The 15,367-nt window shown below is 35.7% G+C and overlaps 1 protein-coding gene across 4 annotated transcripts in view; it reads right to left on the bottom strand.

Moving 5' to 3' along the window:
• The window catches only part of LOC150106217 (uncharacterized), a 212,374-nt gene extending 204,176 nt beyond the window's left edge, over positions 1-8,198 (bottom strand). For all 4 annotated transcript variants that reach the window (XR_016548354.1, XM_090393044.1, XM_090393045.1 and 1 more), the window contains exon 1: positions 7,960-8,198. Coding sequence is in view for 3 of the 4 variants with exons in the window: in XM_090393044.1 (XP_090249170.1) it covers positions 7,960-8,182 (223 nt within the window). In the remaining variant the exon portion in view is untranslated. The remainder of the gene's footprint in view (positions 1-7,959) is intronic.
• Positions 8,199-15,367: the final 7,169 nt, after the last annotated feature.

Here is a 15,367-nt window from a genome sequence, read left to right as displayed (position 1 = left end):
TGTTAAGGATACTAGACTCTCATTATTCTTGTAGATAAACTTATACGTTGGTAATACATAACTGTCAGATTTTAGGGAAAGACAACGTATACTAGAATGTTAATTAAAAACTTTAATTAATACTTCATATATTTTGGTAATGTTACATTACCATCTTCAGGGATCACAAAAAAAATGATATGTGCATGCAGGCACTAACACTAAGCAAAAATGGCTAAAGAAAACAACTCAAGTCGGTCCTAGAGTCCTAAAGGTGCCCCCTAGTGGGCTAAATTAGGTTGTCTTGGTTGTTAGCTGATGTTCTAGGAATGCAAGCTTCCCATATTTGGGGTAGTCTCATGCATCCAAATTTGTTGAGGTTTAGGGAGTTTTTTTTAGAGCTGAGGCCGATTCCAGGAGTAATCTCTCATATTTATACTTGCTGCAGTGTAGTAAAGTGGCTTTCTAAAGTGACAACCTAATTTAGCCCACTAAGGGGGGCACCTTTAGGACTCTAGGACCAATTTCAGTTGTTTTCTTCAGCCATTTTTGCTTAGTATTAGTGCCACATGCACATATCATTATTTTGTGATCCCTGAAGATGGTAATGTAACATTACCAAAATACAGGTAATATTAATTAAAGTTTTTAATTAATATTCTAGTATATGTTGTCTTTACCTAAAATCTAACAGTTAAGACTCTCATTAAACAACTGAGTTAAAGGAAGTGTCAGTTCCTTAGTGCATTCTTTCATAGCACGTGGTGAAATTCCATCTCGTCCAATAGTCTTATTCACATCATTATGACTAAGCAATTATAGACTTCTACCTCATTCACCTTTAAGGAACTAGGTTTAAGTACTGATTCCTCAACTTCCAGTTTCCTTAGAATAGTATCATTACCATCAAGTATGAAAAATCTTAGCAATATGATCACTGAACAACTCCACAATAACTTCTTCCTTGGTCACTTTTGCACCATCTTTTCCAGCAAAGTTAATAAAACACTAATAATCATCTAAATTTCAGGATCCTTTTGAACTTCAGAATCCAGAAACAAGTGGCTCACCCGCCTTGCACTTTAAAAATTCAATATATCTCTTTCCATTATTTTCACATGTATTGTTTCCAGCCCTGTCTAAATTCATGTTGTTAAAATACTCTATAATCACTGAGCTTGCTTTGTTTTTACTTAGCATGCCAGAAAATGAGAATGAAATGTGCTTTCACTTATAAAAATGCCCAGCTAAATATTCGGTTATCCTATTTGCCTCTATCTTACATTAAATAATTTTAAATCTAGCAATTTCAGCCAGCCATCATGAATAACAATAGAATATCATAGTAAACTCGTGATATTCTATTGATGACTTTTTTTATTCAGAAAATTGGTAAAAATTGTTCTGATTTCTTGAGTCAAGAAATCTGAAATGCCTTTTCTAATATTTGATTAGTAAAGTCCCTTGGGATTTGACTTTATACATGATGTGATGATGATTTATGGTTTCTTAATGGTGCAAGGACAGCAATCATACTGTATCATATAGCAAGTTTAGCAGTACACAAAGTAAAACAATCACAAATATTCATGCCCACAGTGGAATTCGAATCAGCACCCTGCTAGTTGGAGAGCGGGTATGCTAACTACTCGGCCAACCAGGCCAGCTTATGTCACATGGCATTTGCAAGAAGTGAAGGGAACTTGGCATACCAATTCCAGGAGAAAAATGTTGTCACTGCAACATAAAAATGTTGCAGTGACAACATTTTTCTCCTGGAATTTGAACAATTTCCTATTGCAGGCAAACTGATCTGAAAATACAACATGCATAATTAGCAGCCAAAATATATGTAATGGAACAGAACAGAGTGAAATCTAGACATCACAGACCAGATTTCTGTGATAGACTGAGACCTCCAAGGAGTTAAGGACTAATCAAAGGCAGACTATACATCACCCAAACCATCTGTCATACCTTCCCTTAAATTTGTTCACACTACATGCACTCACTACTTTAACAGGCAAATTGTTCAATTCGCCACTGCTCTGCGAGAGAAAAATCTAGCTCATATCCCTTTCTTAACCATGAACAAACTTAACTTCCACACATAATTGGAAGAACGATGGTAACATTGCACCCATCGACTGGAAAAGATCTAAGCTCTATTCTCATTGTGACAAGAGGAATCTTTACATGGGCTTTTTCAATTGAAGGTGAGTTAGCTGATCTCATACAGAAGGCCATGAGAACACACACAATTTACAGAGAAAAAAATACTGTTGTTGGTGGTGATGGGTGGTAGCTGGCATTAATGGTAGTAGTGTTATTGTGTGTATCTGGAGAATTAAGTAGTAGCGGAGATGGCAAGCTGTATGTAGCAGAGTAGAGCCCTTCAACTCCTTGGAAGTGTCACATAATAATAATAATTATAGACTTTATCATATCACCACTCTTTCTCCTGTTAATCAGATCACTTACTTGCAAACTTTCCTCAATCTAAATTTCATAATCTCAATATAATCTTTGTATCTCTTCTATGCACCTTTTTCACAACTTTTTTATCCCCTTGGAACCCAGGAGACCAAATCTGCACAGGTCTTAGTGGAGATAAAATAAGTTATATTTTATCTCCACTTACAGGCGTCACACAAGACGATATTGTTTTCAGACACGAGACAATTTTCTTGAACCATTATCTAACTGAAGAATAATTTATGCCTACTGATGTAAAACATGTTGATGAAATAATCAAGACATTTTTGTAGTCATAATTTAAAATTTAATATCAGAATCTAGTATACTTTAGTATCCCTAATTAGTACAAACTATATTGCAAATGAATTTTTTTTTTTTTTTTTTTTACTACTCAATAATTTCTAATTATCTTGATATTGCATACAATTTGTTTATATAAAACTAGATACCATCTACAAAAAAAAATGTACTTTTTTTTTTAATTTTTTAAAGTCTGTCTTTGGAGTGAGCAAAATCAAATAGCAGAAAGCAACCAAAGTGCTAAACAAGCCACTCATAGCATAGCAGGCTATGGCTGGTTGCAAGGCGTAACATGCACCATTATTATACCATTTACGAAAATTATACCATTTGTATATATATTTTTTAGAGAGATGGAAGCACTCATGAAATGGGAAATACAGTGAAAAGTATTTCAAGCAGTGGAATATTACGACAACTCTGGAAGAAGGTACTCAAAACACATCACTATATTCTTAAGAGTAACAATAATAATTTAACCTATTGTTTCAGCTTTATTAGCATAATTGTCATGCCTGCCTTGCTTATTTAACAAATACAGACTTCTTGATGTCTAAATACTAGCTGTGGTGGTGGTGGGCAGTAGATGGTGCTGATGTAGATGATTGGTAGTAGAGGATCGGTGTGGTGGTGTAGATAGAGAGTTGTACAATAGGTGTACAAAAGACTCCCACGATGAATCTTCAGACTCCTTGGAGGTGTCACAAATAATAATAATAATAATAATATTACAAAAAAAAATCTGTTTGAAAACTGACTTGCTGAAAATTTACATTCCTCTCAATAGTTTTATGATAATTAGGTTTCTTACTCAGTTTTAATATAATGCTGGAAATAAAAAATAATATTATTAGAATCATGCCATCACAACAATATTGGCCAACACAAAAACACAACATACACTATTTTCAATAACTGCTATATTAACCATAGTAGATTTGCTTGCAATGGATTTTTTTTTTTTTTTTTTAACATACTGTGAACACACTTAATCTGGTTATAATCCAAAGTACTTCCAAATGTGAAATGCAGCTGTTTGGTTGTTCTTAACCCTCTCATGCATGAGTTCTTATATTCTTTTATAAAAAAATTATAATGGCATGATACAGTACCATTTAATCTTACAGTATTACCATGAATTCATTAATTTTGCTAAATGTGTGTCCTGTATATGTTTAAAATCATCATGCACTAACGCCAACATACTACAGACACATTTCTATGGAAATGACTTAAACTAAGGAATTTATTTTCATTGAAAGACATTACAAGTATGACAAAACAGATTATAAACAAGTTATATTTTGCTGAAACACTGCATGAATGATCAAAATCTGGATTACTTAGTACATACAAAAAGTAGAACAATTAGAATTTGCAGTAGAGCTATATCAGTATAATCTATAAGTAGAGCTATATCTATAATCAAGAACAGTCTTATTCTCTTTGCCTCATTTTGTATGGACAGACTGAAAACATTCCAGACAGATTGGAACCTCACATCTAAAACAGATGTATGTTGTTTTACTGTTGCAGTGTACATCTCTGCAATGATTGGCATTAGCACCTGTTGTCTTCTTTGGGAAGCGTCCACTGCCTTCAAAACATTTCTCATGTGGCACAGAGCGAGTTTTGCATTTCTTTATTGCTAGTGGTATCTGACATGAAGGGCGTCCTCGTTTCTTTGTACCTTGTACCTAGCTGAGCTAACCTTGATATATCAAAGCAGTTGCCACTCTTGGAATTCCAACAAATCCAATTTTTCTTTTTCTTCCCATTTCCAAATGATCCGTGCATTACAAACAAGTACGTTCAACATATGGTGAAAAATTCTCATATACCATCGTTTGTTCCTGGTATCATTTCGATACAAAGCCACAAGAAAGTCTATAAGGTCTACTCCACCCATGTTTGTTATAAACAGCTATGCTGCGAGGTAGTGGAATTTCAACATACTTTTTTCTTTCTGGCTGAACCTCTGACATACACTGACAGGCCCCTTTCCTAAGTAGCTAGATACTACATGTACTATGGAGTTATCAACCCATCTAGTGAGAGTAATGCCATCAGAGGACATAGTAACTGACATATTTCTTCATCCCATCTTCTGCAAATGATTTTCATTTTTCAGTTTCTTGTCAGCACCTTGAAGTCTATTTCTTCTGCATGTACCCACATACTAAATATCATCTTCCTTTAGTTTCTTAATTAAGGGGATGCTCGTGAAAAAGTTGTCTGCGTATACCTCGAGGTTCTTACCAGCAAGATCATGACGAAGCCTAAGTACTACACTTTCACTTGCACTGAATGAGTCTGAATTTTGTCTTCCAGGATCTGCACCTAGATAAAAATCAAAACAATATACATAGCCTGAAATGCCTGCCATCATCCACATTTTGAAACCCCATTTTTTTGGTTTCTTAGGTAAGTATTGTTTGAGTTGTGAATGTCCCTTCAATGGAATCATCATCTCATCTACACTCTGAAATTTTTCTGGGCTGACAGCAGCATAGAATGTTTCATGAAACTTTTGCAGCACTGGTCTTATACATATTGCTTTGTCTTTATTATTGGTAGGTATTGTGTCTGAATCAACAAAATGCAAATATCGCCTTATGTCTTCCCTTCTGTTCACTGACATAGCATCAGCTATAACATCCATATACAGTCCATGTTCAGAAGACCAATGCTGCCTTACATGTCAGTATTTTATGTATGTCACGACAAGTAGAATTCCAAGGTAAATTTTGAGTTCAGTCACAGGAAGTGCTAAATTATCTTTGCCTTTACAGCATGCATACAGATTAGTTTGTTTCAATTTCATCCATCAATTCCTCTGGAAACAGCTGTGAAAAATAATCTACAGAGCTCTCTCCATGAATATTTACTTGGTGTTTTCCTCTAAACTGTGGATTATCTTTCTCACTAACCCACACTGGTTGTCTCTGCAATGACATATGACCAGCAACAGCTGTATTTTGTACACTTTGAACGTTGTAAGTCTGACCAACAGGGGAAGGACACTGAACATCACTGTCTTCACTTGAACTGTCGCTCTCTGTAGGATCATCATCAGAATTACTTAACTCAAAATCATCTTCAGATTCCTCGAACAGTTTTAATGGGCCTTTTTTATGCCTGATGGACCTGACTTTTGGTTATCCATCTGTAAAAGAGATGATAATGCCAATTAACACACTTGCTATTCATGTATGTTTGAAAAATAAAATAAATAAAATTATAAAAATAATGTACAAGAACTTTCTAACCTCAAACTATTTGCCACATAAATTTCCTTACAAACATATTTTCCTCATGTGAGGACAGGTTATTTTGAAGTTCATTTTATGAATATGTTAATAAACAGGAACAAATTAAATATTCACACTTCATCTACAAGGTACAATATATAAAACTATACTAACCTTTCCAGAAGACTCATAAAATCACCAAATTCAAAACAAAACAGCAGCTTTTCACTTCCTCCTTGATATCACCATGCATTGCAGAGAGATTGCTATTCCTGTAACTTTGTTGAAACTCCTGCCATCTAGTGTTGTTTCTAAGAGCACTTTGGTCTTCCCAGATGAGGACTACATGCATACAGTAGCACTAAATTATGAATAAATAATTATTATGAGGGAAAATATGTGTCCTCATATGAGTCCCTTATGCATGAGAGGGTTAATTAGTATCAAAGTGGATGTGCTGGTTTGTGTATCAAACCAGGCTCTTGACACTAAAAAAAAAAAGTGTTCTCTTAATTATCTTATCTTCAAATAACCAATTACTAGTAAACCAATTCTTGAACAGATCAGGAATATCATCAGGCTCCTGGAGGAGAACTATGTAACTGCATGTTCAACTAATAGTGATCCTCACAGTTGTGTGTGTATATATATTTATATACACACAGACACACACATATATACATATATGTTTATATATGTATATAAACGATGATGAGTCTTTGAACTCCCTGGAGGTGTCAAATAAAAAAAATAATAATAATAATGTTCTTCATGTGAATCTATTATACATTAGGACTGTGGGGAGGCTAAGGGTTAGATAATCAAAAATTTTGCTCTACAGACCAAATAAAACAGAAGTTTTTCAAGTTACTTCAGACTTTCAATATGCAAAGTTGTAGTTTACTACTAAGTAACAAATTTACCTCACCAAATTAAACACATTCACATGCATTCATTCAGGCAGTGAGAATTGAACTCATAACCTACTAGTTGGAGGGTTAAAGAAGAAAATAAATAAGTAATATATATATATATAGCATGTGAAGCAGTTACTACCAAAACAAAATATGCTTCATAAACTAACACTAGTAAATTATAAGATCTTTACTCAAGATACTCACCATAATTTCATTTCATTATGCTTTGGGAGAATCCGGTTACCAAATTCTAAAAAGACTGCAATTCAATTAGCAGATTGGACAAGGGTATACATACTCACACTACAAACTGAACTGTGAGTGAGAAGTATTCTTCTTGTGTGGCACTAATTCCTTATTCTGTTGAAAAGTGGCACCACACAAAAAACTTTGGCCACTACTACTTTACTAGGTTCCAATTATATATATTCAAGATACCAAGTCATTTTATATGAACTTGGTTTTATATATATATATATATATATATATATATATATTAGACACTATATTCTATTGCAATCAGGCTATTCATTTAATCATCGTTAAAAGCTAGGTAATTTAACAAGTAATATAGCAGCAACAGTGGTTTTGCAAAATAAATTTAAAAACCCTGTCATTAACAATTTGGTGGCCCAAAGAGTTTCTTGGAGGAACCCCGCTTGGAGTACATTATTTTCCCATCCTGATCACGTCACACCTCAATACGAACCCTAATTGTTACAAAAAGCAGTGAAAAGGAATTTCAGAACTTTTTTTAGATACTATATTCTATTGAAATTATGGCAATTCATTTAACCATCGTGAAACTACAGTTACAGGTAATATCATAAACAGGTAATAATCTGAAAGGACTAAAGGGATCTAAGTCCCATCTCGTGCTGCCCAATAAACCTTATACGGCGATTTTTTTTTTTCTTTTAAATAAGCAATGATTTTTAATGTGGGCAGCAATTATTTAATTTTCCGAAATTACTCCCCACCTTTAAATATATCTTAATAAATAATATATAAACAAACTATCATACACTACTTACTTCCGCAACTTTCAAATGGGTCCGTACCAATTTGACTAACTGCCTTACTTTCTCCTTTAAGGTATGAAAATAGCCAGCATAACAGAAAACACCTATTTTTCCCACGAGAAAATAGTATCTCTTCAAGCCAGTCATCACTTCCGTTTCCAAGGTAAGGATATTCTAATTGCTTTAACTTCAAATATAAATCAGTGATCGGTATTTCACTCAAAGAACGCGCCATGTCAGTTAAAGCTTCAGATGCTCAAGTCCAGCTATTTTGTATAATCCATAGTCAGAATTGCTTTTGTTTATTATTTATCATCATGTTATTTTTACTTATTTGTTTTTAAATGTATTTTATTATTTTGGTTTTAAATTTATTTTATTTCATATTTATTTATTCCCCACTGCTAAATTTTAAAATTAAAAATGCTATTTTATTTAACGCAAACAACAACAACAACAACAACAACAATTATTATTATTATTATTATTATTATTATTATTATTATTATTATTATTATTATTATTACAGGAGGAGTCTATGCAGCTTAGTGGACCACGACGCTTGACCGTACGAAAGAAGACTTGGTTTTAAATCTACTTGGCGACTGGAGGAAAATTTTCTAAGCCGTTTTTCGACCTGTTCCCGAGTTAGTCAATCTCTGACATGGGAAAGCGGATTTTTTCTCCCGGAAACTCGGGTTTTTCGTCACATAAAGTCAAGAAAATCGACCTTAAACCAACACTATTTCAGACATTAAATATTGAGTTAGGGTTAGGACCCACGCGATGGCGGCACTTTTGAACCGTCTCTTCAATGCGTGCCACATAATTAGTATTGGCCTTGGGCCAGGTATCTCTGAATGGGTACCAGTAGAGATTGAACCCTCCCATTCAGTCTCCAAAAGTTAGATACGGCTAAAATGCCACTTTTCCATTACCAAGAAACCCTGGCACCCAGAGTAGTCAGGATGAGGTCTTATCAAGGCCTGATAAAGAGGAACAATAACCTGCTTATCTCTGCTTGTCAAAGTATTCTTCAGTAAACAGTTGATCTGATGAGCTGCTTTAGTTACTTTTGCTATGTGCCACCTATACAGGAATGAAAGGCATTAGTTGATAAAATTATTACGACAACTCCAGGGAGTCCTTAGACTCATCGAGGGAAGTCCAAACATCATGTCAAGAACTATTCAGCATTTGCACAGTATCTATCATACTTTTCTTTGAACTCATTCACAGTCATAGCACCCACAACGGACTGTAGCAGCTTATTCCATTCATTCACTCTCCAAGTAAAAAACCTAGTTCTAACACCCTTGCTAACTGCACTCTTGCTAAGTCTCTATGGTTGGCCCCTAATTCTGCCACCACCACACCTGTTCTGAAAAATTTCTCTGAAGTAATTTTGTAAAAACCCCTCAGTAATTTGAATGTGTCAATCATATCACTCCTTTTTCTCCTAACAACCAGTTTCTGTAACCCACAAATCGTCAATCTATTCTCGTAAGGTTCATTCCATAGACTAGCTACCATCTTGGTCACTCGCTTCTGGGTCCTCTGTACTTCCTTTCCATCACCAAGAAACCCTGGCACCTAGAGTAGTCAATATGAGGTCTTATCAAGGCTTGATAAAGAGGAACAATAACCTGCCTATGTCGTCAAAGTATTCTTCAGTAAACAAATGATCTGACGAGCTGCTTTAGCTATGTGCCCCAATATCCACTAACACTCTCAAGTCTCTGTCTTCGTCAATTTCCTGGAATACGGTTCCACCAATGTGGTATAATGCTGATAATCTTTCCCCCCCAAAAGGCATTACCTTTCACTTTGCAACATTAAACTGACATCCATCCATCCATTCTCCTTATCCCTATAATAATATTATTATTTTTAACACTTTATTATGTCACAAAAAAACTAAATATATATAACATAAAATGTAAGCAATAATACTACTACTTCAAAACAAATGCTTAATAATGGCACTAAACGCCCCTTAATTCGTCAGAAACCTCCAAGTAAACCGCGAAGCCAAACTACCAGACATCAAAATCTACATGAGAGGCATCGCGAAAAATTGTTCACAGCCAAGATAACCAGCTAATACAACAGACAGCTGACTACAAACCCTCAGACCACTTCAAACACAGCAAACCGAAAGCCTTCCTTGTGAAAGAAATAAGTACTAAAAATGCAAAAAGCTCACAGAAAGTGGTCCTAACATCCACACTACAAACCCCAACGATCCACAGACACAGACAGAGAAAAAGAGTCAAGGACTCAGTCCATCATTCAAAGAAGTTAAGAGTTAACAATCATACTACATTTTTTCCATGTGACTACAGAACAGATTCTAATTAATACCGCTGTAATATGCATAATGTGCAATTGATATAATAGAATAAATAATTTCTCATTAGCTATAATAATATACAATAATAATTTTCTATTGTAGTTCGCAGTTACACAAGGAAATGTTATTGCATGTTAAAGTTTACATTAACATTTACATTTACATTTTTCAAAGTTTGACAAAATATGATCATACTGAGTATGCACAATATGTTCAACCAACACATCATATTTTCTGTTTAGTACAAACCTATAGTAAATAATAATAATAATAATAATAATAATAATAAGCCTAGTCGCCGACTAGACTAGAGTTCAAGTCTAGTCATCGACTGGAGGAACTTTTTCTAAGCCTTTCTTCGACCGATTCCCGAGTTAGTCGATCTCTGGCACGGGCAAGCAGATTTTTCATCCTGGTAACTCGGGTTTTTCATCCCGTAAACTCAAGAAAATCGACCATAGTACCCATATTATTTCAGTAACATATCTTGTTAGGGTTAGGTACCAAGAGATGGCAGCACTTATTTGCCAGCCCCTTCATCTGTGGCTGCTATAATTAGTGATAGACATGGACCAGCTATCTCTGATTGGCTACCGGTGGAGATTGAACTACCCACTCAGTCTTCAAAAGCTAGATAGGGTATAAAGGCCTCGCCTACTCCCTATAAGGGAATAAAAAGGTATTAGCTGATTTTTTTAATAATAATAATCACTAATTTAGTACGATCAGTACATTTTTCTGCTCAGCACGAATTCCATACACACTGTAGACAACATTAATTTTTTTAAATATAAATATACACAATTTTTTTCCATATCAATATTATTATTTTTTATTTATTATTATTGTTGTTGTACCTCCAAGGAAGAGTCCGAGAGATTCATCGTGGAAGACCCAAACTATCCACACAGTCTATCATACTTCTCCTTGAACCAATTTACAAATAAAGCACTCACAAATAACCCTGACAAATAACCCATTTCAGTCATTCCCAACTCTAAGCAAAAAATCTAATCCTCACACCACTATTGATCAATTTTTTCAACTCCCAGAGAAGATCCCTTGATCTGGCCCCTTCTAGCCAAGTGCTGAAACATTTCCCCCTGCATCAATCCTATAAAATAAGCAACTTAAATGTTTCTATCATATCCCCTCTTTTTTTGCTATCAACCAACTTCTGCAGTTCACACAGTCTCAATCTATCCTCATAGGGAACATTTCACAGACCACTCACCATCTTGGACACTCGCCTCTAAATTCTCTCTACCATTTCCTCATTCTCAAGAAACACATGAGACCAGATTTGAGTATAGTAATCAAAATTTAAGCATGTCAAGGTCTTATAAAGAAGAATAACAACTTACTTATCTCTATTTGTTCATGTGTTCTTCAACAGCCAATTAGTGAACCAATTAATTCTAAACTTTAACTCTCTATCTACCACCATCTCTAAATCTTCAGTTTCATCTATTTTCTGGAGAACAGTGACATATTGTGACACACAGGTTGTAATCTATTTATTCCAAAATGCACAAGTTTACATCTGGCAACATTAAACTGACATACAATTCTTTTGCCCATATCGAGTGGTATTTAAATCATTCTACAAGCTTTCCACATCACCTTCATTAATTATTACTCCACCTAATATCGCATCATCAGAAAACAACTGAATATTTCCTTTCTGGCATTTTTCTATATCATTTATATACAAATTAAGCAGCAATGGTCCTAGCACCGAACCTTGCAACATGCCACTAGTCACCAGTTTTCGTCTCGATTCTGCTTCTCCATATATCACTTTTTGATATCTGTCCAGCAGCCACCCTCTTATCCACTTAGCTAGTGTCAGGACCATTCCCATTTGTTCTTATTTGCATAGCACAGTACCACGCGATATTCTGTCAAATGCCTTTGCAAAATCCAGCAGAATTATTGTGTAGCCATTTCCTTTATCCAAACTCACTCTATTGTAAAACGTTTATAAATTACTAAGGTATGACCGACCCTTCACAAAGCTATGTTGCACCACATAGAGCAGCATTTCTCAAACTTTTCCTATAATGGAGCACTTCACAAATCCTGAAATTTTAACGGAACACCTTGGTTAGAGTCGAGTATCATCGGTTTCATATTCAGTGTAAAGCTAAGCGCATACTATCGCCGAAGCAGGCTGCATCTAATCACAAAATTGCAACAGCGAATATTACAGGCATGCCGGGCCTCATGGCATCGCATTGACCTTGCTTGTGACCGCACGTTTCCTAGAATAGAAACCTCCGTACTTCACTAGCGCTCGGAGGTGTCGATTGCCACGGGCGGCTGAGCCAAGGCCAGCGCGCGCTGGAATTAATAGCACAATCCACACGCAATGTGAGGAGGGCCTGATTTTCAAACATGTTTGAACTTGTCACAGCATTTAAAACCATTGCAGGCTTATATTAATTTCTATAATTTTTCACGAAACACTTATTCACTTTCTGCGGAACATAGTTTGGGAAAGCCTGACATAGAGTATTACAATCTTATCCACCTATTCTTGATTTCTCTTTTTGGCCAATTTTTTCACTATTTTTACCACCATGCCTGAGATACTGATTGGGCTATAATTTGCTATTCTTAAAACTTTCCTGATACAAGGGAATTATTTTTCTCCTTTCCATTCCCTTGAAACTATACTAGAGCTGAAACGTAAATTAAAAAGAGCCTAGTCAAAAGCAGTGTCAATTTTCTTACACAATCTCGCAAAACTCGAGCTAACATCCCATCTTATCTTTTTTATTTACATTGAGATTCTGCAAAATCCCAAAACAGCCAATTCATCCACTTCTGTTCTCACTTTAGTGTTGGTCACATAAACACCCTGAAAAAAAAAAAAAAATGAAATACTGATTGAAACATGTACATAATTTTTAAGTTGATGAACGTAAAGAGTCGTACATACAGGTAGACTAAAACTGCTGGAATATGATTGTGGATGTCTGGGGTGTGTGTGTTTAATGCAGTGTTGCATTCTGTATTCTCTCTTATAGGTAGTACAACCATGGGTCTAAAGGTGACCTTACCGAGTGGGAAAAGGAAGTCATTGTTTCTGGCCTAGAACATGGAGATTCCTTGCAAGAGGTGGCAAAGTTCTTTGGAGTGTCTGAATCCACAGTCAGTAGTGTCAGTGGAAGAAGTATCGTAACTGTCTCCTTGGGCAGAGCAACTGTGGTAGAAACTCTATGACGCAAATCAGGATCGCAGGCGTTAGAAATTACTAACAACAGCTGAACGTTTCCACACTCGTCAGGAACTGCTTTAACAGTACAATACTGGAACTAGTAAATAGTTTCTGAACAAACGCACTGCGCAGACAACTGCATAGGTTAGGCATTTTAGTCGTGTTGCCCTGGAACATCCAAGTTAATAATTGTCCAAAAGAAAAATCGCATTGCCTGGGCTAAACAGTTTAGCCCAGACTAGACTATTCACCAGTTGAGACAAATAATATGGTCCGACGAATCCAGATTCTGCTTGTATTTCAATGATACCCACTCCAGGGTCGGCGGAAGGCTGGGAAAAAATTTAACCCCCCAAATGTGTCCAAAGAACTTTGTAAAAAGAAGGTGACAGTGTCATGTTTTGGGACTGGATTTCAAGTGCAGGAGTTGGCCCATTCGTTGAGGTGTCCAGTCACACTAAATCCGTAGTTTATCTGACACTTTTAATAATGAAGTATTTCCATTTGCCCATTTTTTGGAACAAGGACGTATAGTTGATACTGACTTTTATGATGATTACTCACGTGTCCGTCGAGCTAAATTGTACTAAATTGGTTTGCAGGACAAGAGAATGACGTTATACATCTCAATTGGCCAGCGAATTCACCCGATCTGAATGTTATCGAAAAAATCTGGGACATGTTAGAAAGACCTGTAAAGACGAAACATAGATACCTGCAATTTTGAAGGAATTAAGGGATCATTTAAGCATGAAGTGGAATAAACTTGACATGCATGTGATAAAGAGTCATACTGACAATATGCCAAAAAAATCCAAGCTATAATTAAAGCAGTGGTGATATAACTCGATCAAACTTTCTTATCAAGGAAGAAAGTTTGCATTCCATAACTTTTGCTCTGTGTGTTTATGTTAACCACTACCGGTTAGGACGTATATATACGTCCACATTACAATGGATGCGAAGTGCATATTAAAATTGTAATACCATTGATATTACATTGAAATTTATGATGGATACGAAGCTTTTGAGGATGCGTATTTGATCTTTAATAGCCGGTAAGGTGGTTAAAGCAGTAACCTCACTAGGATTCCCTCGCAAATAAGCATTCAGTAACTGAACCATTTTATCTGCTTCTGTCACCTCATGACATCATCACTCATTAAGGTTCATCTTGCATTGTCATTCTCCTTACTTACCACGTATTGAAAGAAAGCTTTGAGATTTTCTTTGGGCTGCTCGGTTAGCATCTTCTCCTAATCTGATTTTACTTTCCTTGCCGTGCTGATCATCTTTATTTCCTGGGCCTTCTATTGTTCATAGTTTGCTGGTCACTTTACTTATTTTATACCCTCCATAGCATTTCCTTCTTCTTCACCGCCGGCCTGGTTGGCCGAGTTGTTAGCGCATTTCTGCTCTCCAGCCAAGAGGCTGCGGGTTCGAATCCCGCCAAGGACATATGTATGTGATTGTCCTACAAAAAAATTACCATATGTACTGCTGGACCTGTGTCCTTGCACAGTATGACCTTTGATGTCTTTCCACCATAAAAATCAAATAAAAAACCCTTCTTTTACAGCTCATGCTTAATGATGCTACTCATCCATCTAACACCTATTCTGATTAGCCATCCTTACATCTATTGGTGCTATTCATTATAATTGAGTTTTGGTACAAGTAAGTTGTGATTTCATTTAGGTCATTTTGTGCTTTTGAAAGAGTGGTGTTGATGTCTTTGTGGATTGCTATTAGTCTGCGTATCGTTATATTTTGCTTCTTGTGGTCAAGTTTTAAACGTCTTTAATCTATGGGTTGAACAGGGTAGGTGATAATAACTTTGTGGA

Source organism: Typopeltis vanoorti, chromosome 5 (genome assembly GCF_054136105.1).
Source record: "Typopeltis vanoorti isolate ZY-2024b chromosome 5, IOZ_Tvanoo_1.0, whole genome shotgun sequence".
NCBI classification, from domain to species: Eukaryota; Metazoa; Arthropoda; class Arachnida; order Uropygi; family Thelyphonidae; genus Typopeltis; species Typopeltis vanoorti.
This window is presented reverse-complemented; position numbering and strand designations above follow the sequence as displayed.